Below are 25,586 nucleotides of genomic sequence, written 5' to 3'. Positions count from 1 at the left end.
TAATCTGCCTCGTCAGAAGAACTACACTGGCTCTCTAGGCCTCACACATATAATTAAAAGTGCTCATTACCTTTAAAGTCCTAAACAGCCAGGGAACTAGATACTTAGAGAGCTTCTTGTTCTCTTACTAACTTACCCAGTAATCTTCCTTTTAAAACCATATTTTATTTCCCAGACTGGGATTAGTAATGGGAGTTGCAAATTGTTTTCACTGTAATCAGTTCATCCCCCCCCCCCCCCCAACATGTGCACAGGGGCTTCAGACTCATTAAAATCACTAGCATACAGGGCTCTAGTCGGGGGGGAGCTCTCAGGTACGGAGCTCCGGAAGAGAACCTCTAGGGGGCGGGGCGGTCACGTGGTGAAGCCCCGCCCCCTTCTTTACCCCGCCCTCTGCTTCGATCCTCATTCCGTTTGGGAATGAGGATGAAGCAGGAGGGTAAGTAGCCGGGCCTTCTGACACACTTCCGGTGATGTCAGGGGTGTGTGGCTTTCTGTCACTTCCGGTGATGTCAGGGGGCGTGGCATATGCAAATAAGTTATGCTAATGAGTTATGCTAATGAGCTCTGGCAGCTCTTTTTCTACAACAAGACCCCTGCTAGCATATAAACTTTCGAAACTTCAAGAAAAAGTACTTTAGTGCTTATTTAGGTTTTTGATGCCCAACTAGAAGATCTCTTCTTGAAAATATCCTATTTCTGTCATGCAATAATATAAAGCAATTTAAAAGATAACAAACAAAAAGTTATACCTTCAGCAAGTCCCTCACAACACTGGTATGCCCAAAGTAGCATGCAAGATGAAGAGGAGTCCATCCCAAATTAGATTTACTTCTGCCTACAGGAAACAATATAAACATGATAAATGTAGGATATAGCAACCAAAGAGAACACTGAACGTTAAGCTGCATTCACCACTTGCCCAAAACATTCTTTTTATAAAAAGACAGGCATCAACTCAGTAATTCAACCAGGATGGCTAAGGCAAGGGTACCTCCATGGTTTGTACACATTCCCAGAAATAGCATTTTTCTTCTTGAGATAATGTTTTCATAATTGAGAATATTCTTAACTTCCTGGTCCAACTGGAAATGAGGAAGTTTGTGACAAAAGTAGTTGACTAAAAATCCAGACTTCAGGAACTCTTAATTTAAGCAAAAGTCTAATATAAAAAACTCCAGGAACAAGTAATCAATGGGACTAAGATATTGAGGAGAGGAGAAGAGTTCAGTGCCTTCTCTTATGCATTCCTTTGACTTTTAGACGCTCTCTGATTTTTATGCAAGTGGAGCAGACATATGAACTGTAGAACCAGTTTCTGGCCCTAATAGCTATTAGAGAAAGGCAGTTTAATTTTTGTGTTAGAGCAGCTAGGCAACATGTGCCTGAGGTGAGCAAACTCCTAAGCAGGCAGTACAGTAGTTTTTAGAAGATGCATGCTTCTATTGGAAAAAGACTTCCGTATGCTCATTTTTGTGCTTGCTTTTAAGATACTATTTTCCAGCAATACGTCCCTAAGACTTTGACTCTGGGCCTTACTGTAAAGCACGCAAGTACAAATAACAATGAGACAAAAAAATAAGACTATTCCGAATACCAAAATTCAAAGGAAATCATAACAATTTCTTAATGTAACCCATAAAATTGGGGGAAATGGAAGGGTTATCTATACCAACCTTTGCAGTTGATATTAAAAGCAACCTCTTTCTTCTTCAGGGTTTCCAACAGTTGCCGGATTTCTTCGGAGTTTCCATTTCTAGCACTATGGAGAAGATGTTGTTCTGCTTCTATATTCATCTCTGGTAACACATAAGTATGGTCTATTAGAGCTTAGATCTAATGAGCCAAGACTTGGATAGAATAATATCTTAATAGATTATATTAGCTGGGGCTCTGAAACCCATGCAGACATCCAAATGCTTCCACGTGAATACCGCAGCTTCCCCACTGTCCCTTGCTGACTGATTTTCTGTGCTTCTAAGGAAAGCTCTCTTGATGTTCTAAATGTCAGAAGTGCTTTCCTAGAAGCTAAACCCAGTGTTCCCTCTAAGCTGAGTTAGTGCGAGCTAGCTCAAAAGTTTTTAGCCTCCGGCTTGGACATTTTTGTCTTAGCTCAGGAAGGATGGCTCCAGAGCAAATTAATTTATGCAGTAGCGAAATCGTTCACTCACAACTTTAATGCCAGTAGCTCACAAAGTAGAATTTTTGCTCATGAAACTCCACAGCTTAGAGGCAGCATTGGCTAAGACATAAAAAGAGGTCCTCAGATGTTCTGGGGGCAGGGTATTCAAGAAACTTCATGCACAGCCCTTTGGGTCTCATTTAATGTGCAACTGCCAGTAAAATTACTGGTAATGCATCACACATTTTTACTTACTCTGCCCAGTCAAAACAGCAGCATTAAATTTATTTACTTCATTCAAACCCAGCCTTTCTCCCCAATGGTGATCAGAACCAGCTTACATTATTCTCCTCTCCTACATTTTATCCTTACAACAAACCTGTGCGGTAGGTTAAAATCTGAAAATGCGTGACTGGCCCAAAGTCACCCAGCAAGCTTCTATGGCAGAGAGGGGATTCAAACCTGAGTCTCCCAGATCCTAGTCGGACATTTTAACCACTCTACCACACTGGCTCTAATGTCTAGATCTAGTGTACAGATTAACTGCATTATAAAGGAGTTCACATAGCCTTATCAGATTGTTCCTGAGAAGAGGAGCAACAATCAGAGACTCTGGGACACATATCCTTAATTATTTCTCATTTGGAGGTTTGGCCTCAAATGTTGTTAATAAAAACATGTTGTCGCTGACGAAGGTGAACATGCCATCAAGTTGCCTCATCCACATGGTGTTCTAAGAAAGAGACAAGCAAAGATGGTTTGCCACTGTCTCTCTGTGCAGCAACCCTGGAATTCCTTGGTGGTCTCCCATCAAAGTATTGATCATGGCTGGCCCTGCTTAGCTCCCAAAAGGTAAGCTTGGGCTCAGCTGGACTATTCAGGCTGCTGCAAGTTAATCAGAAATGTTTCTTGCCCTGCTTAAACCATCACCCAGCTCCTCGGATGTCTAAGACACGTGCTGCAGGCCTAATATGTAAAAATTCAGAAAAGTTATTATTTCCATCCTCATTCCACTATAATTTTTTAGTAATCACACAGCCTAGATATTATTTGAGCAGGTTTGTCTAGGTATTATTTGCAGTTGTGGGGAAAATACATATGTACATTTCAGTAGTTGCCTGAAGTGAACTAGTAACATATTGACTTGAAATCCCCTGGAGCTACACAGCATTTTACTCAGGTTTAATCCCATTCTGTAATACGCCAGCCTCCATGTGGAACACAGGGATCCCCTAAAATTACAGCTCATCTCCAGACTACTGAGGTCAGTTCTGCTGGAGAAAATGGATCCTTTGGAGGGTGAGCTCTACGGCACTGTACCCCACGGAGGCGCCAGGCTCCATCCACAAATCCCCAGGAGTTTCCTAACCTGAATCTAGCAACCCTACCGCCATGCCCCACTGGTGGCCAAGAGGGTCCTGGCAACCCTATCCTGTAAGCAGCCTCACTAGTGCAAGAGAAGCTCAGGAGCACCTAAAATATTGCTAAATTCAAAACTATTATTGTAACACTCGACTCATTCAAACCATCTATTCTCCCACCATCACACATCCCTCTCACATGCTCGCAAGAATTTACTACAGATCAGCATATTTCCTAATACGAGCACTTTGGTAAGTGCAGGAAAACTGGTGTACATCTAATCTCAAAATGCTTGAGACAGAACAGCTATGCTAAGCAGCAGGAAAAAGTAGGGTGCAAGTTAAAAATATATAGACAAGAGCAAGGAACTCACCAAAAATATAATGCATAAGGCATCCTAAGAAATCAGTTGACATATTCTAAAAAATGTACTTCAGCTAGTAGTAAAGGTAAAGGTTTTCCTTGCTATAGTAGAGCAGCCAGCTCTATGGGGATTCCTTTGACACCAAATTAAAAGGACACCATTTCTCAAACTATCTGAACTCTGACCCCCCCCAATCTATTTAAGTTTACATCTAGAATTTAGATTTCCCCCAGCCCCATGTGCTGCAGCCCCCACCCCACTTGCAAAAAGACCCTTTAAAAAGACCCTTTAAAAGACCCTCCAGCTGGTCGGCAGGCCATGTGGTCCCCGCTGATCAGCTGAAGCCCTTTAAATCGGGCAGGAGGGGAGGGAGAGGGGTGGGTGATTGCTCTTGGGGGTGGGGCTCCCCCTGCCAGGGCGACGAAAAGACCTGCAACCCTACCTTTAGGGTCCACTCAATCAAGCAAGCAATTACACAGAGAACCTTGCACGCAGTACAGCATGTGCACCTTGTGGCTATACATGCATGACTGTGGACTGAGGGATACAAAAGATAAGATCTGTCTTCCCCTCACTTGCCCTTTCATAACTCTAAGTACATTCACTCAAACACTGTATAGAACTCTGTTCCTTTGGTCACAAGGATCTATCACAAAGCAAGGAGTAGGAAGGTGGGTGACTGGCCTCAATTGTACCATCTGGGACACACAGAGAAAAGTCAGAAATATTTCTAACCATAAGGCCGTGTTTCTTATGGAGCCCAGTGGCAAGCTAGAGGATAGAAATCCAAAATACTTGATGGAAGGGGTGGGAGGAAAAAGATTGACTAGGAAGTACGAAGGTGTTATATCCAAAGATCACCTTCAGAATCTACCAGACGTTTCTTATATATTGTTCTAAAGTACTTCACCACATTGACTGGTTTATCTTTAAAGCTGGCAGTTCAAGATTTCTGCATAATCAAGGTCACAGTGGCTGTTCAGCCATCATACTTCTAGAAAACAGTTTATTTATTGAATTTATATCCCTGCTCTCCCTGCAAGAAGGCTCAGGGCAGGTTACATCAATCTCAATACAATACAATTCAATAAAAAACTTTAAAATAACAATTTTAAAAAGTACAGAAGCATAAAATACCATGTAAAATAAATTAGATCAGATTTCACATTTATCTATTAAATGGCAACAGTTGTTTCATTCTGCAGCATTAAGGCACAGGATTTGTATAATTATACAAGCAACAAAGCACAAAATGGAGCAAATTCTGGGCTATTATTTTCAGGATTTCTTTTCCTGAAATGTAAAAACAGATTTACTTGAAGTTTTATATTTGCATTTCCTTCCTTCACACAGGTCTCAGAGATGTGTCAGTTCTGTTTTACTGCCTCACATTGAGTGACCACCACGCTGACTAAATGGGGCAGGTGAACATTTTGTATCCCTTATTTTTGCTTCAACTCTGCACTGTCATCTTTGAATGTCTGTCATTCTTTTACTGGAAACTCACCTCTGGACATTTCGTGAGTGTAGTAATATCACAGAAACCTCTTTGTATAAATGTAAGCTCCTTATAAATTTGCATTTTGTAAAAACAGGGAAAGGGCCTAGAATGAAAAATAATAATCTGAAACCAAAATGCAACTGAAAAATTGGTCCCATTCATTTCCGCATCCAGCAAAACACACCATGTATCTAGACTCCCACTGTCTCATATTTAGGCTGGAGAATGATTTAAGAAAGAAGCTGGAGATGGTGTGTGGAATTTCTAAAAGTTAACACAAATTTCTCAGATTAATTATTCAGCAAATGCAAGTGCTAAATCTGGCAAGGGGGGTCTCATGGTACTATTGCTCAAATAATCAGTATTTGAAAATATTATACAGACATTTCTCCATCCTCTTAGAGATTGTATAACACTAGACAGATGATAAAAGATCCCTGCTTGATGTGAGACCCTACAGTATACTAAAACACCTTAGCTAGTAGTAATTTTGTTTGCCCAGTGTGCCTTTACTTCTTCTAGAACAATGGTTCCCAAATGTTTTGGGGCCGCTGCCACCTTGGTTCCATAAACCCATCTCCAGTGCTCCCTACCCTATAAAAAGCATTACTCAGAACAATGGTTTGCTCAGAACTAAGGAAGACAATAACAGAAACAGGTACAATTAATTGCATTTATTCAAACTCCAACTATTTATTCAACAAAATTAGTGAATGATACTGTAATACCAGCTTTTCGAAGTCTGATAGTCATTTAGCAAGAATCTTAGATGCCACATTTAGGCTGCGGTCACACGGAACATTAGCCACGCTAGAGAGACGGAAGTCAGGCGGAGTTTCCGGGCGCGATCTCACCGGCACATCTGGGAAGCGTAGCGCTTCCGTGGCTCAACCGAGGCTTCCCGCCGAAACCACGCTGCAAAAAACTAGTACCTCGGAGGTACTAGTTTCCGGAAACTGCGGGGCAAGGGCGGGCATCTGATCCCGTTTCCGGTGGCATCCGGCGCCTGCCCATGTCCCCTTGCAAACAAGATGTTTTTTTCCCCAAGTCTCCGTGGATGCGCACAAGCACCCAATGAAGCATGCGCATTTTTGGTGTACACGACAAAAAAACCCACCCGTTTGCCGCACCGTGCGCTTCTTTGTTGCCCGCAGGATCGTCCTGTGATCAGCACCTCTCCCTTCCCACGGAACCTCCACGGGACCTCCACGGAACCTCCAGGGGAGGTCTGATCGAGTAACTACGCGTTAGTTTGCCCCGTGGCAAACAGTCACGCTTCCCCCCCGTATTTTCCTGCCCGTGTGACTGCAGCCTTAGTAACTCCTTCACTATTCAGTAAATTCTTAAAGTGATAGATGGGCTTGATCATACCAGTTTCCCAACATCTGGTTTAAAGTAACTTAGTGGGAGTCTTAAATCACCATGTTTAGTAATTGAAAGTCGGTTTCGTTGTTTGGAGAGAAGTTGAATGGCCAAACTAAAACCTTGTTTGACCAAATATGATGTTGGAAATGCAACAAAGAGCTTCTTAACCATTGTCTATAGTGCAGGACAGCAATCAGAAATTTCCTTCCATAACCAAAACTCCTGGTACAATTTCTTAAACCTTGGCTTCAGCTGAATGTCATTTTGTAGCTCAATTCATTCTTCCTCCACTACCTCTACTTTGTCAGCACCTGAAAATGGATTTATCACCCAATCTGGAATTTCCATTGAAAGAAGATCCTCAGATCACTTCAGACATATCTTCATGCAGCATCCAAATGGTCACAAAAAAAAAAAAATTAGATATCATCTTGAATCCCACATTTCACTTCTAGCTCAGATATGCTCAGAAATTGGTATAGCTTGTAATAGCCTGTATTGTGTTTGAATAGAGTTAACTTTGGAATAAACATACAGACAACAGATTTGGCCTTAATAAGAGTGACCTCATTTCCTTGTGACTGCAAATTCATTTCATTGAACTTTGAAAACAGTTCTGACAAATAAGCAATGTCATGCCTGATCTCCTTGAGTTCACATTGAACAAAGGATTTGTGTCTTTAAAAATTTCACAACAGTGTTAAAGAAGCTGTAAAAGCATCTCACACGGTTGCCTTTTGACAGCCAATGAACTTCAGTACAAAGCAACAAACATTTAACATCTCCATCATTCTCAACACAGGGCTACGGAATAGTCGATCACTGAGAGCATGGGCTTTAATTTTATTCACTGCAGTAAAGACAGTGTGTAATGACTTGTGCAGGCAATTACGGAGGTTTTTGCAACCAGATATTGGTGATGAATGACACAGTGAATGGTAAAGACATATGGCACTGCTTTTTCCAAGTAAGCAACATGCCCAGGGGGTAGCAACTACTCATTGATGGTGCTGCATCAGTTGCACAAGCCAGTACGTTAAGAGGAATTTCCTTGTCTTTGAAGAACAGCTCAACAACATGAAATATTGACTACCCTTTAGTATCTATTCTTAGTTGCCTTGTACTTTTGAGCCAAACTTTCACCTTTTATAAAGTGCACATAAGCAAGAAGCAAAGATTCATTGCCTGGTGAACTTGATCGATCAAACTGGAATACAAATTCTGTTGTCCTTAGTATGTTGTCCTTAGTATGCTGATCAATGTAATCTTCCACATTTTCATATGCATCTTTTCACTGAATTGTTGCTAATAGAGATTTTCTCTCAGGACTTACCAGCAAAAACTTGGGGGAAAACCCCACACACCATGACAACAGTTTTTCAAAATGCAGTATGCTGGTCTGACTAGAGCTCTGGCAACATATTTACTAAAAATTCCAGTAGTTTCCATGAGATTTCAGCACTAGGCAAAGACAGAAATTTGGAATGCCATTTTCCAGCATGGTGCCATAACCTAGTCAATTGTAAATAAGTGAATAATGCCATTGAAGTGGACTACCTCCGCCCCCCCCCCCCCCGGCTGTCCTCTTGCCTCTTATTGCTCCTCCAGGCAATCCTACCGCCTCCAGGGGGGACACCACACACTTTGAGAACCACTGTTCTAGAGCAATGTTTCTAGTCACTTTGTTTAACAACAGTTCTGCAAAACTGTTCTGGCATTCCAACACTCCATTCATTTTAATAGTGGAAGAAACTGAATACTAGAGGCTGTGAACCAGTGCCTTTTTAATGTAGTAAACAGCAACCTATGCCTCTCCCTGTGCCATCCTATAGACTCCAGTGAAGGCTTTTGCTTCTTCAAGAAACAAACAAACAAAAGAAGGACAAAATTAGAGTAAATAAATATATCACTTTAGTATTTTTTCCAGCATAATATCAGCTTCCCTGCACTGTTCATTGTTCCTATTCTCTACAGCATATTGGCTTGAGAGCCAGTTTGGGGTAGTGGTTAAATGTGCAAACTCTCACCTGGGAGAACCAGGTTTGATTCCCCACTCCTCCACTTCCACCTGCTGATGTGACCTTGGGTCAGTCACAAGCTCTGGCACAGCTGTTCCTGAAAGAGCAGTTTGTGTCAGAGTTCTCTCAGCCCTACCCACCTCACAGGGTGTCTGTTGTCTGAGACTCCAAGTGAAGGGCGGGGTATAAATCCAATCCCCTCTTCTTCTTCTTACAGAGAATCAAATACTGAAGCCTAAACACACTAACTAGAACCCCTGGAGCCTGTAAACTTTACTACTGAAGTTTATTTATTCCCAAAATTCCCTGAAGCTAATCTGGAATGCTTCGCTAGTTCAGACTGTAGGTTGAAACCTCATATATCATGTATATATTGCCAACAAACTGCCCTTTTCATCTGCACATGGTCATCTGTAATGTGTACACCATTTTTCAACAGATAAATGCCATGTGGGAAAGCAGTTCATTTCTGTAATGGGAAGCTGATAGCGGTACTCATAGGAGCACAAAGAAAAGCCTTCTCAGAGGCCCAGGCCACTCCCAGATTTTGAGGTCCCTAGCCATAAAAAAATTAAATGATGATAACACATGACGTCCATAAAACATGCTGGAAAGTTTATCAAATGCCAAAAAATGTAACATGTATCTAAATGTGATCTTGAGGCCCAGGGCAAACAGCTTCTCCTCTGACTGGCCCTGCACAGATCAGTGTAAGGCAGGGATGCCAGCCTCCAGGTGGGACCTGGGGATCCTTGGGAATTACACCGCATCTTAGATTTACAAGAGATGAGTTCCCCTGGAGAAAACAGATGCTTTGGAGGGTAGACTCTGTGGTATTGTACATAAGGTCCCTGTTCTCCCCAGGCTCCATTTCCAAATCTCCAGGAATGTCTCAATCTGGAACTGGCAACCCTACCACCCCCCATCCCCTACCGGTGGCCAAGGAGGACCAGGCAATGCTAGTGTTAGGGATCAGTACATTTTGTCTAACCTGTGCTGCTAATCAGTTGTACATCTGGACCCAGTACAAAGTGCAAGGTATGTTTTTCCCCAACTGCTAAATTTGAAAGAGGAAGGAATTATAATTTTATGGGGGGGGGACAATTTGATGCCTCAAAATACCATGATCTTGTCTAGACAACTAGCACAGCTTTAAAGGCTATAGTGACTGCTGAAGAACTTTTTTTTAAAAACCCCGAAAGGGTATTTTTATTGTTTTTCATAAGACTAATAACTACAACGAAAAATAGGGAGGGGGTAAACTACAACTAAGGATAAAGGAAAGATACCCACACTAAGTAAAATCCCAAGAGTAGGAGATCCTTTCCATGTTAATCTAAATGTTAGTAATACAAGTGTTAGTAATACAATATACTTGTGAAGTTCTTGTTTAACACAGCTTCTATATTAGTAAGTTAGTCTTTATGAGAGTTCTTCTTGAGCATCTTCTTACTTCAAAGAGCCATTTACAGAGTCCTTCTGCCCTTACTTTGGTTTTCTATCCCTAAAGTTATACACATTTTTTGTTGCTCCCACTCCCGCACCTGCTTCCCCCACAGAGTCCTTGTCCATTCCCGAGGTAGCAGAGTCACTTGACTTGGATTCTTCATCTTTACGTTCTACTTCTGGCCCGAGCTGACGTCTCAAAAATTCCTTAGCTTTGAAGATGGAGTCAATCTTCTCTCTTTTGCCGTTAACTTTAAAACTTACACCTTCAGGAATCGCTCACCTGTACTGAATTCCATTAGTTTGAAGAAATGAGATCAGTTCCTTGTAACCTTTCCTCTTTGGGCCGATTTCAAATGGTATATCCTTTAAAGTCTTTATGATTGTATCCCCAATTTTCAGTGGGTGTGCCGAGGTTGCCTTTAATACCACATCTCTGGTCTGTCTTCTTGCAAATCTCACCACAATCTCTCCAGGCAGGTCATTTTTCCTGATATAACTGGAGTATGCTCTGTAGGAAGCCTCCATGTCTTTTATTATTTCATCCGCTGAAATACCTATGACTGGAGCGATGATCTCTCCTAGAGTCTTCTTTAAATCTTCTTTTTCCTTTTCCAGCACCAACTGAAATCTGAGAGTCATGTTAGCTTTTTCCATTTGAAGCTGTAACACACGTGTTTCCTGAAGTTTTTGTGCTGTTTCCACATCCATCACTCTTTTCTTCATCTTCCTATTTGCGATATCCATCTCTGTAATTTTTACAGTTGCATGCTCCACTTTCTTCTCCATTTCTGCCAACTGGCGCTGCTGCAGAGTGAAGTTTTGGTTCAGTGTGGCCAGTTGCTGGTTAATACCACCGAGTTGCTCCATTACTGGCTTCAGCATATCCGCTAATAACTTCATGACGTCTGCTCCGTCATCCGGTCTTGGGCTCTGACTGCCTGGTTTCGGTTTTAACTTTCCTCGGGAAGCCGCCATATTTCACTTTGTTTACACTTCCAAACCGCTATGCCAGGACCCGAAAGACTCGTCGCTCCACTATCGGTACTCAAAGTAAGTCTCTCAGAAAAGAATTCGCTGTTTGCTTCCTCCCTCCCCCCTTTGCTACGTTAGTCCATTCACGCGCTTAGGCACTGCTTTTCCCACGGGGCGGGGGTTTACTCCGTTTTAGTAAAAAAAAATCCGTTTATGTCGAACTCACGTTCATTGTTGGTCACAACTTGACCCTGCTCTCTTCATATGCTATTTCGCTTGATCTCCTGCGCTTGTCCCGGTTAGATTGGCTTGTACCCTAAGGTCACCCAGCCGGCCGGACCATCGGGGCGGAGGGAAGCCTTTAGTAAAAAAATCTGTTTATGTCGAACTCACGTTCATTGTTGGTCATAACTTGACCCCGCTCTCTTCATATGCTATTTCGCTTGATCTCCTGCGCTTGTCCCGGTTAGATTGGCTTGTACCCTAAGGTCACCCAGCCGGCCGGACCATCGGGGCGGAGGGAAAACCTCTATTCTCTGACATCCAGCCATCGAAGAGGCTAACCCTCGAGAGCCCCCTGGCCTGGAACCCTTCACAAGGGCTCCGTGGGGGTCACCCAGCTGGCCGGACCATCGGGGTGGAGGGAAGCCTCTATTCTTTGGCATCCAGCCATCGAAGAGGCTAACCCTCAAGAGCCCCCTGGCCTGGAATCCTCCAAGCCGAGGGTGTGCTAGTCACCTCCTCAGACATCGAGGAGAGCGACCACCATCACCGATCCACCCACCGGAAGTCCTAACTGCTGAAGAACTTTCAAGAGAAGCACAAACAGCTAGTCAGTAACTATTATGACTTATTCAGAGCACTCTGTCGGCAGTTTTGATTTGTACACAAAGCACAGTGTCAATTTACATTACATGTTTGACAAGCCAAATGATGTGCTGAAGAGGCTTCTTGGCCAATTCACAGCAGCCACTACCCACAATACGGTGTCAGTCACTACATCAAAGTAACTGCTTCACCATTTTCTCTGCGTAATAACACACAGGATGCCTCTCACATCATCTCTGCAAATGGAACTGGAACTGCAACCTATGATCCTCAGCCTGCTGTGGCAGCAGTTCTTAGAAAAAGGAGCAACAAGAAAGGCAGTGTGATGAGGACATGTATAAACATCACTACTTCATAAAAATACTTAGGCAGGAAGCCATGGTGTAGCACTGATGATCAGAGCATGATTAAATATATGCCTATCTTGTTTCATAATTCATATATGAACACAACTCTATTCAGTATTGCAAAATACCCCCAGTAAATATTTCAGATTGTGTTTTTATGCTACAGTCCTAAATACCCTTTCCTGGGAGTAAGCACCATTAAATAAAAGACTTACTTCTGAGTGGTCCTACTTAGGATTTCTGTATGTAGTGTAACATATAATTTACACTACAAATTTATAGTTGATCCCCTACAGTCTGCAATTGATAGACCCTCCCACAACACTTAAATTATTCAGTCCAGTTCCTTTAAAGAGGCTGTAAAAATGCATGTCCATAACAAGTTCATCTTTTACTCAAAAACAAAAATTAAAATCTCAACTTACATTAAATACATTATTGTGAGTAGCCTTTGTTTTTTTTTTTTAAAAAAAAAAGAAACACCATTGTTCAGATATACTTAACAAAAATCAACTACCTTACTACTCTGGCAGAACAAACTGAAAGCAACGGAGTTACCAAAATTTAAATTCTCAGTGACCTACCAAAATTTAAATTTCTTGTTGATGAATATGATTTTGAAAAGTTGTTGAAACAGATATGTTTGAGCTTGTGTAAGTACAATTAAACACTGTTAAATTAAATAGACTCTATGAATAAACATGATTAGAACCACAGTCGAGTCTGACTCTTCGTGACCCCATGGACAAGATATCGCCAGGCCCTCCTGTTTTCCGCCGTCCTCTGAAGTTTGCTCAATTTCATGTTTGTTGCATCTATGACACTGTCTAACTATCTCATCCTTTGCCGTCCCCGTCTTCTTTGACCTTCAATCTTTCCCAGCATCAGGGTCTTCTCCAGTGAGTGCTCCCTTCTCATTTGGTGGCCAAAGTATTTGAGCTTCAGTTTCATTATCTGGCCTCCCAGGGAACAGTCAGAGTTGATTTCTTTTAGGATTGACTGATTTGATCTTCTTGCAGTCCAAGGGACTCTCAAGAGTCTTCTCCAGCACCATAGTTCAAAAGAATCTATTCTTCGGCGCTAGGCCTTCCTTATAGTCCAACTCTCGGATCCATACATGACTACTGGGAATACAATTGCTTTGACCATGCAGACTTTTGTTGGCAGGGTGATGTCTCTACTTTTTATCATGCTGTTTAGGTTCGCCATCGCTTTCCTCCCAAGGAGCAGGCGTCTTTTAATTTCATGGCTGCTGTCACAGTCTGCGGTGATCTTTTATTTCCTATTTCAGAGTACGAGTCCCAGTTTGGGGAACTATGATATTTCTTTCAGCACTTATGATCCTTGTGATGTAAACATGAAATGGGTATCTGCTGGTACTGTTTCCCTGTTGGGCCACACTGACAAAGTAAGCAGTATTGAAATAATTTGGGCTGAACAAGTTGCAGAGTGTACTTTCTTTGGATAGGCAGCCCAGAGAGTTGCAAGATGGGGCCACGGGGAAAACAATGCCTACATTTCCGCAGGTTATTTCCCACGCACTCAGTCATGGAATGCATCGTTGAACACAGGCCCTGGTCACACGGGCCGGATATCGCAGGGGGGAGGCGTGGCTAATTGCCCCGGAGGAAACTAACGCGCGGCTGCCCGAGCACACATCCCGGTCGAGGTCCCATGGTTAGGAGGGAGATGCTGACCAGACGGGTATCCTGCAGCATGGCACAGAAGCCAAGCCGCACGATCGCACTAGCAATCACTTTTTGTGCGAATGTGCTGTTGGGCGCTGTAGTGAAATCTGTGGAGACGGGCGCCGGATGCCACGTAAGTCCACCGGAAACGCGATCAGACGCCCGCCCTTAGCCCGCGGTTTCCGGAAACTAGTACCTCGGAGGTACTAGTTTTTTACTCCGCATCTTCGGCAGGAAGCCTCGGGTTAGCCACGGGAGCTCTATGCTGCCCAGATGTTGCAGTGTGATCGCACCTGGAAAATCCGCCTACCATCCGTATCGTCAGCGCGGCAAATGTTCCATGTGACCGCAGCCATGGAGTGTAGACATGCTATGCCTCAAGGTGCGTACCCCACTAAACAACTTAATTAAATTCAGCATCAGAGTTGCGTAAATCATATTCAGTTTCATGGGGTGCTTCTATCAGAGGCCTGCTCTCTGGTAATGATGCCATTTGTCCAAATCAATCCAAACCTTTCCTCCAGATTGTTGCAAGCTTCCCCCCACCCCAGATACCAGCCTAGCTATTTTAAACTGCAGATTCTTAAGGGATCCTGGAGATTATATCACCAGTTTAATACTTTCATTTGAAGTTTGTACTGTCGTAGCACTACTGTGTTACTGAGCCTGGTACTGTGGTCCGTTAGATTACACATAATCCATTACTCGCCGATCCCTGCACCACTTGTTTTCTGCAGTAACCATTTTTCTGCTAAGGCTCCTTGTTGGAGTTCAAATTGTTGGGATAATCTCAGTACAGTTAAAAGCAACTGCAGTGAAACTGACAATGGGGGGGGGGGGCCCTAGGTCATTTCCCCCAGGAAACTGTAGCAAGACTTGGTACAGACTTGGTACAGGAATGATTTGTCAGTTCTTGTTGTTCAGTCGCACAGTCGAGTCCGACTCTTCGCGACCCCATGGACAGATATGTCAGTTAACTCTTTTTAATTTGAGAACTGTGTGCAATCTGGTTCCCACAGCTTTGGATGGTAAAAGTAAAACTGGCAACAGCTCTTCCTTTTACCAGCACTATAGCTCCCAGTGCGTGTTCAAGGTTAAACTGAGGTGATGTTGACAACCTCTTCAAGTTCACTTCACCATGTATTTCTCTACTGCAAGCCACAGCCACTGCACAAGGGTGCTGACTAGGAAAGCAGTCCCAACAGCAGTTGGTGGGGAGGAACTCTCGCTAAGGGAAAGTGACTTGTTCTCTCTCCAAAGCAAAAGCAACCAAAGCAGAAGAAAAGATGGAAAGTTGCAGCCTCCCCAGCTCTTGGACATGAGTGTCGTGCTGTTCAGATGACTTTCATTCATAGAGTGCAGTGATCCTCACCACTCAATGTTCTGGACCTTCATGTTAGGTAAAGAAAGATTACTTTCCCCTCTCCAACAGATACAAACACCCTCAGCTTCTGGAATATGAGGCTATCTAAATGTCACCTATGAGCAGCAAATTCGCCCCCCCCTGCTATTGAGCTTCTAAAGCCGGGGGGGGGGGGACACACACACGCACGCACACACACAACAGCCTAACACAAAGAAGCACTACAAAGTAGCTGTGACTTTTTCAAACATGTAGTATTTATTATTTATTTACTGCATTTATTGCCAGTCTTTCTTGTTTAGACTCAAAGTCAATCATGAAGAAATCCATGCTACCATACTGTATCTACAAAAGTGTGCAACATAGCACTTATTGAGCCAATGTGGTACAGCAGTTAAGAATGTCTAGTGACTAGTATCTGGGAGACCTGGGTACAATTCTCCACTCATGCCATGGAAGCTCACTGGTTGACCTTGAGCCAGTCACACTTGTCCAGCCAAGCCCACCACACAGGACTGCTGTTGTGATAAGAGGAGAACAATGTAAGCCACGGGAAGGGTCCACACTGGGGGAAAAGGTGGGGCGTAAATTTTATTTATGTATTTATTATATTTGTATCCCGTCCTTCCTGCGAGTGGGCTCAGGGCGGGTTACATCATCTTAAATAATACAGTAAGGTTTAAAACACAATAAAACATTTAAATTAAACATTTAAAATCAGTAGTTATAGCTGCTGGTGAAGATTCCGACCCATCAGTACTGATGGATATGGCCGGTTACTGGTAGATGGGTGACCAGTAGGTAGGAGACAGCAACCTTGGGGAGGCCGTACGTGGACGCCTGCTGCCTCAACCAAAAGCCTGGCAGAACAGCTCCATCTTGCAGGCCCTGTGGAACTGAGTAAGATCTCGCAGGGCCCTGATCTCAATGGGGAGCATGTTCCACAAGGTGGGGCCAGGGCAGAAAAGGAGATGTTGATTACTAGAGCGTAAAGCTCTTCGAGGCATATATGGGAAGAGGCGGTCCCTTAGATATGTTGGTCCCAGGCCATATAAGGCTTTGAAGGTTATTACCAGCACCTTGAAGCGGATCCGGTACTCAACTGGTAACCAATGCAACTGGCAAAGCACATGCTGAACCTGAGCCTGCACAGGCATCAACGTCAGCAGGCGTGCCACCACATTTTGTACCAGCTGTAATTTCCAGGTCAGTCTCAGGGGTAATCCTGCACAGAGCGAATTAAATAAATAAATGAATTAAATAAATAAATAAATAGCAGATCCAGCTTCCTTACTTCTAAACTGCCTGAGGACAAAGCATGGCTCACAAATATCACAGGCAGTTCTCTGTCTGTCCAAGAACACATATTTGGTCTGTTAAATATTGATAAAAGCTAGACTGCTTCTATTTCCATTTTAAAATATTAGTTCCAAAGAAAAAAGATTTTAAAAAATCAGTGGAAATATTTCAGGTTCAGGTTTTAACCCACTTTATACTGGGGGGGGGGGTTCTTTGTGGTTGGCAAACCCAGTTTGTGGGAAACTGTATTATACTTTTTACATGCCAAATTTATTTCTCCTGAAATACTACATTTATTTATTTAACTTACTTCATGTATACCCCTCCTTTTTCCCCAATGAGAACCCAGAGCAGCTTACATCATTCTCTTCTCCTCCATTTTATCTTCATAATAACCCTGCAAGGTAGGTTAGACCTAGAGTGTCTCCCCCAGCAAGCATATAAACAAAGCCCATAGGGTGCACATGGCATTACAAAAAAGAATGCAGCACATTCAGATGCCATTGCCAGTATCTATTATATCCAGGATGGTACATTTTTCCTTCATTTTAATTCAGTGCTTGTTTTTAAATCAATTTGTTAGAGTGTTGTAGACTATGGCTAGTAAAGTCCAGATATTAAGTATTATACAATATAACTTGCATTCTCTTCTCCTAACAGTGAGTACTTGGAATATGCATATCCTTGCTATGGAGATGCTACTTGGATGTAAGATTCTGGTGCCCTGTAACAGAAGGGCAGTAAGTGTTGCAGTTATAATATGAACTCAGAAACTTCTAAATGGTTTCTGCCAGATTCTTTGGGTTTCTAAACCCCACCTGTTTTATGCTATACTTTCCCTTCTTTTTGTTTGACCTAGTTTTCAGGTTATTTCTACTATTTCTTTCAAAAGCTTCCAGATTTTGAATGCCTTTTCCTATATCCATCATAATAACCTGTTCCCCCAAACCAACAACCCATTGTTTACCTTTTTTTCAAGATTCATTTTTCTATAGACTTGATTTATGTTTTTTCCACCAGTGTTCACCTTTTCCTCTGATCCCAAGTTCTATCAATGACTGACCACTTTCTCTGTAAGGTTCCTTAACTTTGTCTCCTTTCTTTACTCTATTATACCACGATTTATACCAGGAATAGAATGTTTAAGTACCAGAACTTGCTTCAGCCTTCTGAAATACAATGCTGTTCCCATGACTGTAAAAAAAACTCTACTCAAGGCCACAATTTTTCATTGTACATTTCTGATAACCAGTTGCCCATGATTACTTTGGATACACTTGTTGCCTTCTCAAATAATATCTCAGGCACTTCCTTTGCCAGATTTGGTAACCAAAAGTAGAATCCCTCAGATGGTTCACGTCCAACAGGAGTAAAACACAGTCAGAACTGCCATCCCATTCAACAGTCAGAACTGCCATGTACATTTTTTTAAATGGATAACTCAAAATATCACATTTGTAGACATCTGGCACAGAAGGGGATGTTCTTTGTTTTAACTCATATTATGAAAACAATAGTAGCTGCCTCCATTAGTTCACAACACCAAGAGAATAACAGAGTAGATGCTGGGTTCTTCTGTTTCCATACAGGACAGCCGCAAGCTTTTGGAAAATCCACAAAGAAAGCATAAAGACAACAGCTCTTCCCTGTCCACGCGCACCCCCGATCATCCAGGGCATGCAGCCTTTGAAGAAGTTCCCATTTAGTCATTGTAGCACACAGACATTGATAGACCCATCCTCAATTAATGTGTCTAATCACCTTTTAAAGCCACTTGCAGGAAAATGAGGTGAGGGTGTGAACAGAACACAACTCCAAACCAAAGGTGAGAGATGCCATTTTTGAACAATATTCCATGCAAACAAAGGGTGAATTGTTTAAAAATACTATCATAAGGGAAGAAGGTTCAATTAAGGGGTGACTTTTTATTTAAGAATATATTATTTTTATAGTGCTTTTATCCTGGAAATGATTAAATTCATTTCAAACTACTCAGTGTTTTATGCTCTAGTTGAGCTTTTCATTAATAACTTTTAATGTTTTATTTTATTATTTTTTATTTTGTAAGCCACCTCAGGCAGGTTCTCGGGAGACCAAATAATTATTCCATGAAAACTTAATAATTATAAACTCATATCTTATTGTAATTATGCTTATTGTAATTACGATTACATACTCATACCAGTCCTTTTTGAAACCACTGGAACAAATTTTGAATGAATGGATTCTTAGCAATACCGGCTTTGATGGAAGAGGATACCTGAAATGGAGTTTTCACAAGCTAGATCTGTCAGCTGGATTCACATGGAATTTCTACATTTTCTCTGAAAATAGGACACTTGAACTAAATGTTGAAATAGCATGTTTGGTACTTTACTTTGACTGGCTGCCAGATATCTGTTTGAATGTCTTTACAAATCTGTATTGGAACTTTCAGTCCTACCAAAAATTGTTGTACAACTTGGATTTATTAATTACAATAAGATATGAGTTTACAGCATAATTTTTAGTAGCTTATTTCTGTGATTCTCTCTTTATTCCTTAGGTTCTCTGGAGAGCCAGCTTAAACGTTTTCTAAATAAATAAATAAGATTTAACCCAGCTTCCCTTGCTGTGCTAATTTTTTTTTGCTTCTAGGGAAAATCTTACAGTATTCACACACACTACTCTTCACCTGCAATCTAAGGGGTACAATTCATTTCACCACCTCAGGCATCTAACATCTAATTTTTATTTCATTCTCCTGTTCCAGGTCTAAGACACTGGCCATCACAACACCTTGTGGCAGTGAATTCCATGCTGTTTTAACTATTCTGTATTCACTGGCTGAGCCCAAGTTTTAATGCTGTGACAGGGGATGAGGAATGACATGTTCCTCTTTTTTTTTTACCACCAAGTCACAGTTAACTTATGGTAACCCAGTGAGGTTTTCAAGGCAAGAGATGTTCAAACATCTGTTTCTGTGTCATCACCCTGGCCTTCCTTGGTGGTCTCCCATCCAAATACTAGTCAGGAACCACACTGCTTAGCTTCTAAGATCTGATGAGCTATCCAGGTCAGGGCCATGCATTATTTTATAAATCCCTATGCTATCATACCACTTAGTTGTCCTTTTGTTGTTGTTGCTCAACTAAAGAACACCCAAACACTTTAGCACAGGGGTGTCAAACATGCGGCCCGGGGGCCACATTAGGCCCCCGGAGGGCTTCTATCAAGCCCGCAGTGGAACTGGCTGTCTTCTGCTTCTTCTTCCAGTTCTGCTGCTGCTGCATCATTGTAGGTTTGAAGCTTACAGATACACACCTGAACAGCACACTCAGGATTGCAACAGCACAGACATTTTGATGCAAGAGGTGTCAGTTATCAGACACTGTTAAATAAACAAAATATTGCAAGAGTGCTGATGTTTTAGGCATGTTTTATTTTAAGTAAAAAAACACGTTTGTGTCCTTTATAAAGTTTATATCTCCACTACCTGGCATTACATTTTATGACACACATGGCCCGGACCAACAAGGTCTCATTTATGTCAAATCCGGCCCAAATAAGAAAATGAGTTCGACACCCCAGCTTTAGCCTTTCCTCACAGACAAAACACTTAAACCCCTTGATCATTTTGGTTACCCTTTTCTGTACCTTTATTTTTTTTTAAGATGGGGTGACTAGAATTGTACACAGTATTTCAGAAACATATATCATGTTTATGAGGTGCTGGTATTCTGTTTACCGAAAAAGGTGATCTTAGGCTGACTTTATGGCATCTTGTCTAGTGTAGATTTGCACCATCTAAGGTACAATCTAAGGATGATGCACTTACGTATTCCAAAACAGATCTGAGCAAACTAATATTCCAATAACAAGAGTCTGCAAAATGGTCCTAAACTGGAGATGTAGTTAGTCTGGCAGATTCCTATAATCATTAACTTTCTTTGGAGCTAAGCAACTGCATCTGGAAATTTATCACAAAGGCATTGGCACAAACAAGTAAGACAAATAGACTGATTATATCAGAGATACTTAGTGAGTTTAAAGGAGAGACTGCTACAAGTAAACTTCACATTTTGATCATAGTGTTCAGTAGCTCACTAACTATACTTTCAGTACTGCAGGGATGTTTTTGCTTTTGTTTATTTTTAATAACATCATAGCTATAAATCCCATCATACATATTTCAGAAAAACACTAGTGTATTACAAGGAGGCCAATATAGGTTAAAACTGTAGGATAAATCTGCAATAGTTTTGACAATGGAACTGGCTGTTTTTATTCAGCTCAAACACACTTTGTTCGGGGGAAGGAAGTACCACTGGTCACCCTTCTAACTAGAAATCCATAGAACATTTAAATTGCTTTTTGCATTTATTTGGTCTCTGTTTCAACACTGATTAGAAGATACATTTACTATCCTTTATTAACATCACTAACACTTGTATACAAATAGCAAAAAGCAGATTCAAAAGCCCGTGCTGTCTGATGGTCATGTGTTCAAACTTTGGAAAATGAACACACGTTTTTATTTTTACCAAAGGCTGGTGAATTCTCAAGTTCAATTGCATTTATAGAATCATAGAATTGGAAGGGATCTCTGGGGTCATCTAGTCCAACCCACTGCACAATGCAGGAAATTCACAATTACTTCCCTCTCCACACCCACAGTGACCACTGTTCCATGTCCAGAAGATGACAAAAAATCTCCAGGATCCCTAGCCAAACTGGCCTGGAGAAAACTTGCTTCCTGACCCCAAAGTAGCAACCAGCATTTCCCTGGGCGTGTAAGAAAGGGCCACAAGAACTAAGCACTGAGGCAACCCTTCCTGCCCTCCCTCTCATGATCTGCCTAAATTCACACAATCAGCATTGCTGTCAGATGGCCATCTAGCCTCTTTTTGAAAACCTCCAAAGTTTTTCACTGTTACCACCTCCCAAGGAAGCTTGTTCCACTGAGGAACCACTCTGTCATGAAGTTCTTCCTAATGTTTAGCTGAAAACTTTTCTGATTTAATTTCAACCCGTTGGTTCCGGTCTGACCTTCTGGGACAACAGAAAAGAACTCTGCATCATCCTCTATATGACAGCCGTTTAAGTACTTGAAGATGGTTATCATATCACCTCTCAGTCATCTCCTCTCCAGGCTAAACATACCCAGCTCCTTCAACCTTTCCTCATAGGACTCGGTCTCCAGACCCCTCACCGTCTTCATTGCCCCCCTCTGGACATGTTCCAGCTTGTCTATATCCTTCTTAAATTGTGGTGCCCCAAACTGAACACAATACTCTAGGTGAGGTCTAACCAGAGCAGAGTAAAGTGGTACCATCATGTCACATGATCTAGATGCTATACTTCTATTGATACAGCCCAAAATCGCATTTGCCTTTTTAGCAACCGCATCACACTGCTGACACATGTTCAGTGTATGGTCTACTAAGACCCCTAGATCCTTTTCGCACATGCTACTGCCAAGACAAGTTTATCACAATGATGATTACTTCATGCTCACTCCATTTGCTGATCTCATCAGATTCCCAGATGCTATCCCTCTATGCCTGGATTTCTCATTCAAAAGGCACCAATCCATAATATTTCCTTAATCACCCTCTACTGGCCAGCTGACAATATGGGACAAACTAGAAAATGCTATCCTGATCAATAACTCAGGTAAACCCTGATGTTCTCATCTTGACATCAGATTACATGTGGTTAAAGGTAAAGGTTCCCTTGCTCGAAAGCCAGTCGAATCCGACTCTAGGGTTGCGGTGCTCATCTCCGTTTCAAAGCCGAAGAGCCAGCGCTGTCCGAAGACATTTCCGTGGTCATGTGGCCAGCATGACTAAACACCAAGGCGCACGGAACGCTGTTACCTTCCCACCGAAGTGGTACCTATTTATCTACTTGCAATTTCTTGCTTTCGAACTGCTAGGTTGGCAGGAGCTGGAACTAGAGATGGGCGCTCACTCCATCATGCGGCACCCGGGTCTCGAACTGCTGAACTACTGACCTTCCACAGCCTGCAGTTCAGCGTCTTAACCACTTGAGCCACCGCAGCTCCCTACATGTGGTTAGTGATACCTAATTCCAGGTACACAAGATATGAGTACCCTGGATTTAGTAGGAGCTACATAAAAATACTGTTGTGCTTTGTTTCTTAAGGGAAAATAAGTTCCAACTAGTTCTTAGTTCTTTTAGAATAAATGTATGACAATGTCAACAAGAAAATTTTTGCATTCTATATGAGAGCCACTGTGGTGCAACAGCTAGAGTAGGACGGGGGTGGGGGGGGTGGATTTATATCCCTACTCAATCATGAAGCTCCCTGGGTTACCTGCAGCCAGTCATTAACATATATACACAGGGATATTAAGAGAATAAAGCAGGTGGGATAAGAAACAAGTATACCACTCAGCTCCTTGTAGACCGGGCAGAATAAAAAAACAGAACAAAACTAGCAGGGATGGCGCCACACAGAAAAATTAGCACCAATCCATACTCTGACTGGCAGCTGTTCTTCAGGCTGTCAGGCAGAGGTCTTTCACATCGGCGACTACTCAGTCCTTTCCATCTGGAGGTGCCAGGGTTTAACTGGGTCATTCTGAGTGTAAAGCAAACCCTCCACTGCTGACCCATGGCCCCACCACATGACCATACACTTGGGCATTTTTACACTGAAGAGTCCCTTATGAACACGTGCATACAGGTAATGTCAGCAAAGAATTGTGTATGACTACATCCTACATAATGGACTGCAGACTTTCAGGGGTTATCCTTATTTCCAGACAATGCTTGGATTCCTTCAATACTTGCATGACAAGACCAGGGATTCAAACCCTCACTCGACTCAGCATCCTTGGTTACCTCCAGCTAGTCACTGTCTCACTCAACTCAAAGGGTTTCTGTGAGAATAAAACAGAGAAGGGAAGAACACCACCTCCAGAGCCTTGGGGATAGGGCAGGGTAAAAATCTGGCAGATAACGAACAAGCGGATGAAATTTCTCCTGGGATGGGACAAGTTGTACCTGCTGAGTTCCATCAATCTGTGCTGATGTGCCTGCACCCTTCCCCAAGGGAGCAAAAAAGGGAAAAACAAGAACAACCTTCCAGCCTTTAAGAGCCTCTTCAGCAACTGAACCAATTCGGACAACTCAGCAAACTTAGCATGAAAGACTGAAGTCATAAGAGCTACCCGTGACTTTTGTTTTTTAAGGGGAAGAGTGAGCTTCCTTTCCCAGACTCTAAAAATTACATTAGAATGTACATTAGAAAGCACCCAAGGACTCCCTTGCGAAGGAACTGAAGCGCATACAGGTGACCCAAGTAGCCGGAGCTCTTGTCACTTCGACTGCCCTGCCCTCCAAGCGGCGCAGCTCACAGGCACAGCCCCTCCCCAACTCTTAGCCTCGGTAGAGGCCTGAAAGGACAACCCTCCTCCCCCGGCTTCATACCACGGCTCTGCTGAGCCGGGGCGCAGCGCCCTGGCCCGAAAAGCAGCCAGATGCCAAAGCGAGCAGCACAGAACTGCAACCACTGATCCGCCCCAAGGGAGAGCGCAAAGCTCCACAACCCCCGCCCAGAGCTCACTGCCTTCTCACTCCAGCCAGCGAGCTAGCCCCTCACCGCTTCGGGTGGCGCCAGGTCGGTAAGCAATCCTGCTTGGCCAACCAAGGTCCCCTCTGCCGAAGCGCCGCCACTCACTTCACGTGCCCTCCCCTTTGGCCCCGCCCCCTCCTGGTGACTGCGCAGCCTGGAGGATTTTCTCCCTCCAGCCAGCGAGCTAGCCCCTCTCACCGCTTCGGGCGGCGCCAGGCCGGTAAGCGATCCCGCTCGGCCAACCAAGGTCCCCTCCGCCGAAGCGCCACCACTCGCTTCGCGTGCCCTCCCCTTCGGCCACGCCCCCTCCTGGTGTTTTATAGTTCGCTCTCTCGCACGTGACTGCGCCGCCTGGATGATCCTGAGCCACTCCTCCAGCTCTGGCCTGCCTCGTTAAGAGGCAGTTAGTTAGCGTAGGGGCGGCAAAGGCGGAGCCCTTCCCAGCGGCGGAGCTCTGTAGCGCGCCCTCGCTGCTGATCCCTGCCTTTGGCTGAGGAGTTTTTTTAACACAGGGAAAGGGAAAGACCAGCAGGGAACATCTTTTTGAGATGCACATGCTCCTGTAATTTGATTTTGTGAACGGGCTTGCATGACAATATACCTTTCTTTTAAGCACACGAGGACTGATGTTAGAGAGGGTCACGTTGATGAAACCACCTGTGCGTAACTTTTTAAGGCATGCCTTATCAAATAAGGAAAAGTTGGGAGCAAAGGTGGAAGGAATGTGCTTTTGTTGTTGTTCAGTCGCACAGTCGAGTCCGACTGTTTGCGAATGTGCTACATACAAAAATTGCAGTACACTAAAAACCTATGTTCAAGTACATTAATATGGGAGAAGGTGGCCCCTGAGATCTCCTTTATTTGGTCAAAACCAGCACTTTGACCCGCAGCTGAAACTGTGGATTAATATAGGCATAATCTAGCCCAAGTGGCTCATCCTGACCAACACAGGGCAGCCATCTTCTGAAGTGAACTCTGATTTTTTTTTCCTGCATAGACAACTCAGAGGCTTAATACAAGTGCATTCAAAACTGTGTATACATCACATATACATTCAAGCTATGTTTTGTTTTTATATATGCTCAAACACACCACAGAGGGACTGAGAAGCACTTTAATTGGCACTTGTGAATTCATTAAACGGTCAAGGACTGAATTCAATAGATGGCCCTACCTCAACCCAACATTCTGACCCTAATGTAGGTTTACTCAGCTATGCCCCACTGATTTCAATGTACTCCCAAGTAAATATGTACTGGAATGCAGCTGATTTTTGTGACGCTATGCCCCAGTTGCAGTGTAATCTTGAGAACAGATACGCTCAAC

General features: G+C 43.0%; 1 protein-coding gene across 2 annotated transcripts in view; it reads right to left on the bottom strand.

Moving 5' to 3' along the window:
• OSBPL1A (oxysterol binding protein like 1A) overlaps positions 1-24,539 on the bottom strand; it is a 117,219-nt gene extending 92,680 nt beyond the window's left edge. For both annotated transcript variants that reach the window (XM_015420745.1, XM_015420746.1), the window contains exons 1-3: positions 24,459-24,539; positions 1,677-1,799; positions 753-838 (exon numbers count right to left, since the gene is read on the bottom strand). In XM_015420745.1, the coding sequence (XP_015276231.1) occupies positions 753-838; positions 1,677-1,797 (207 nt within the window). In that variant the 5' untranslated portion in view covers positions 1,798-1,799; positions 24,459-24,539. The remainder of the gene's footprint in view (positions 1-752; positions 839-1,676; positions 1,800-24,458) is intronic.
• Between the last annotated feature and the right edge of the window lie 1,047 nt (positions 24,540-25,586).

This window comes from Gekko japonicus, unplaced genomic scaffold, assembly GCF_001447785.1.
Source record: "Gekko japonicus isolate JY-2015 unplaced genomic scaffold, Gekko_japonicus_V1.1 scaffold1602, whole genome shotgun sequence".
NCBI lineage: Eukaryota > Metazoa > Chordata > Lepidosauria > Squamata > Gekkonidae > Gekko > Gekko japonicus.
Note: the sequence above shows the minus strand (reverse complement) of the source record. Positions and strands in the feature narration are given on the sequence as shown.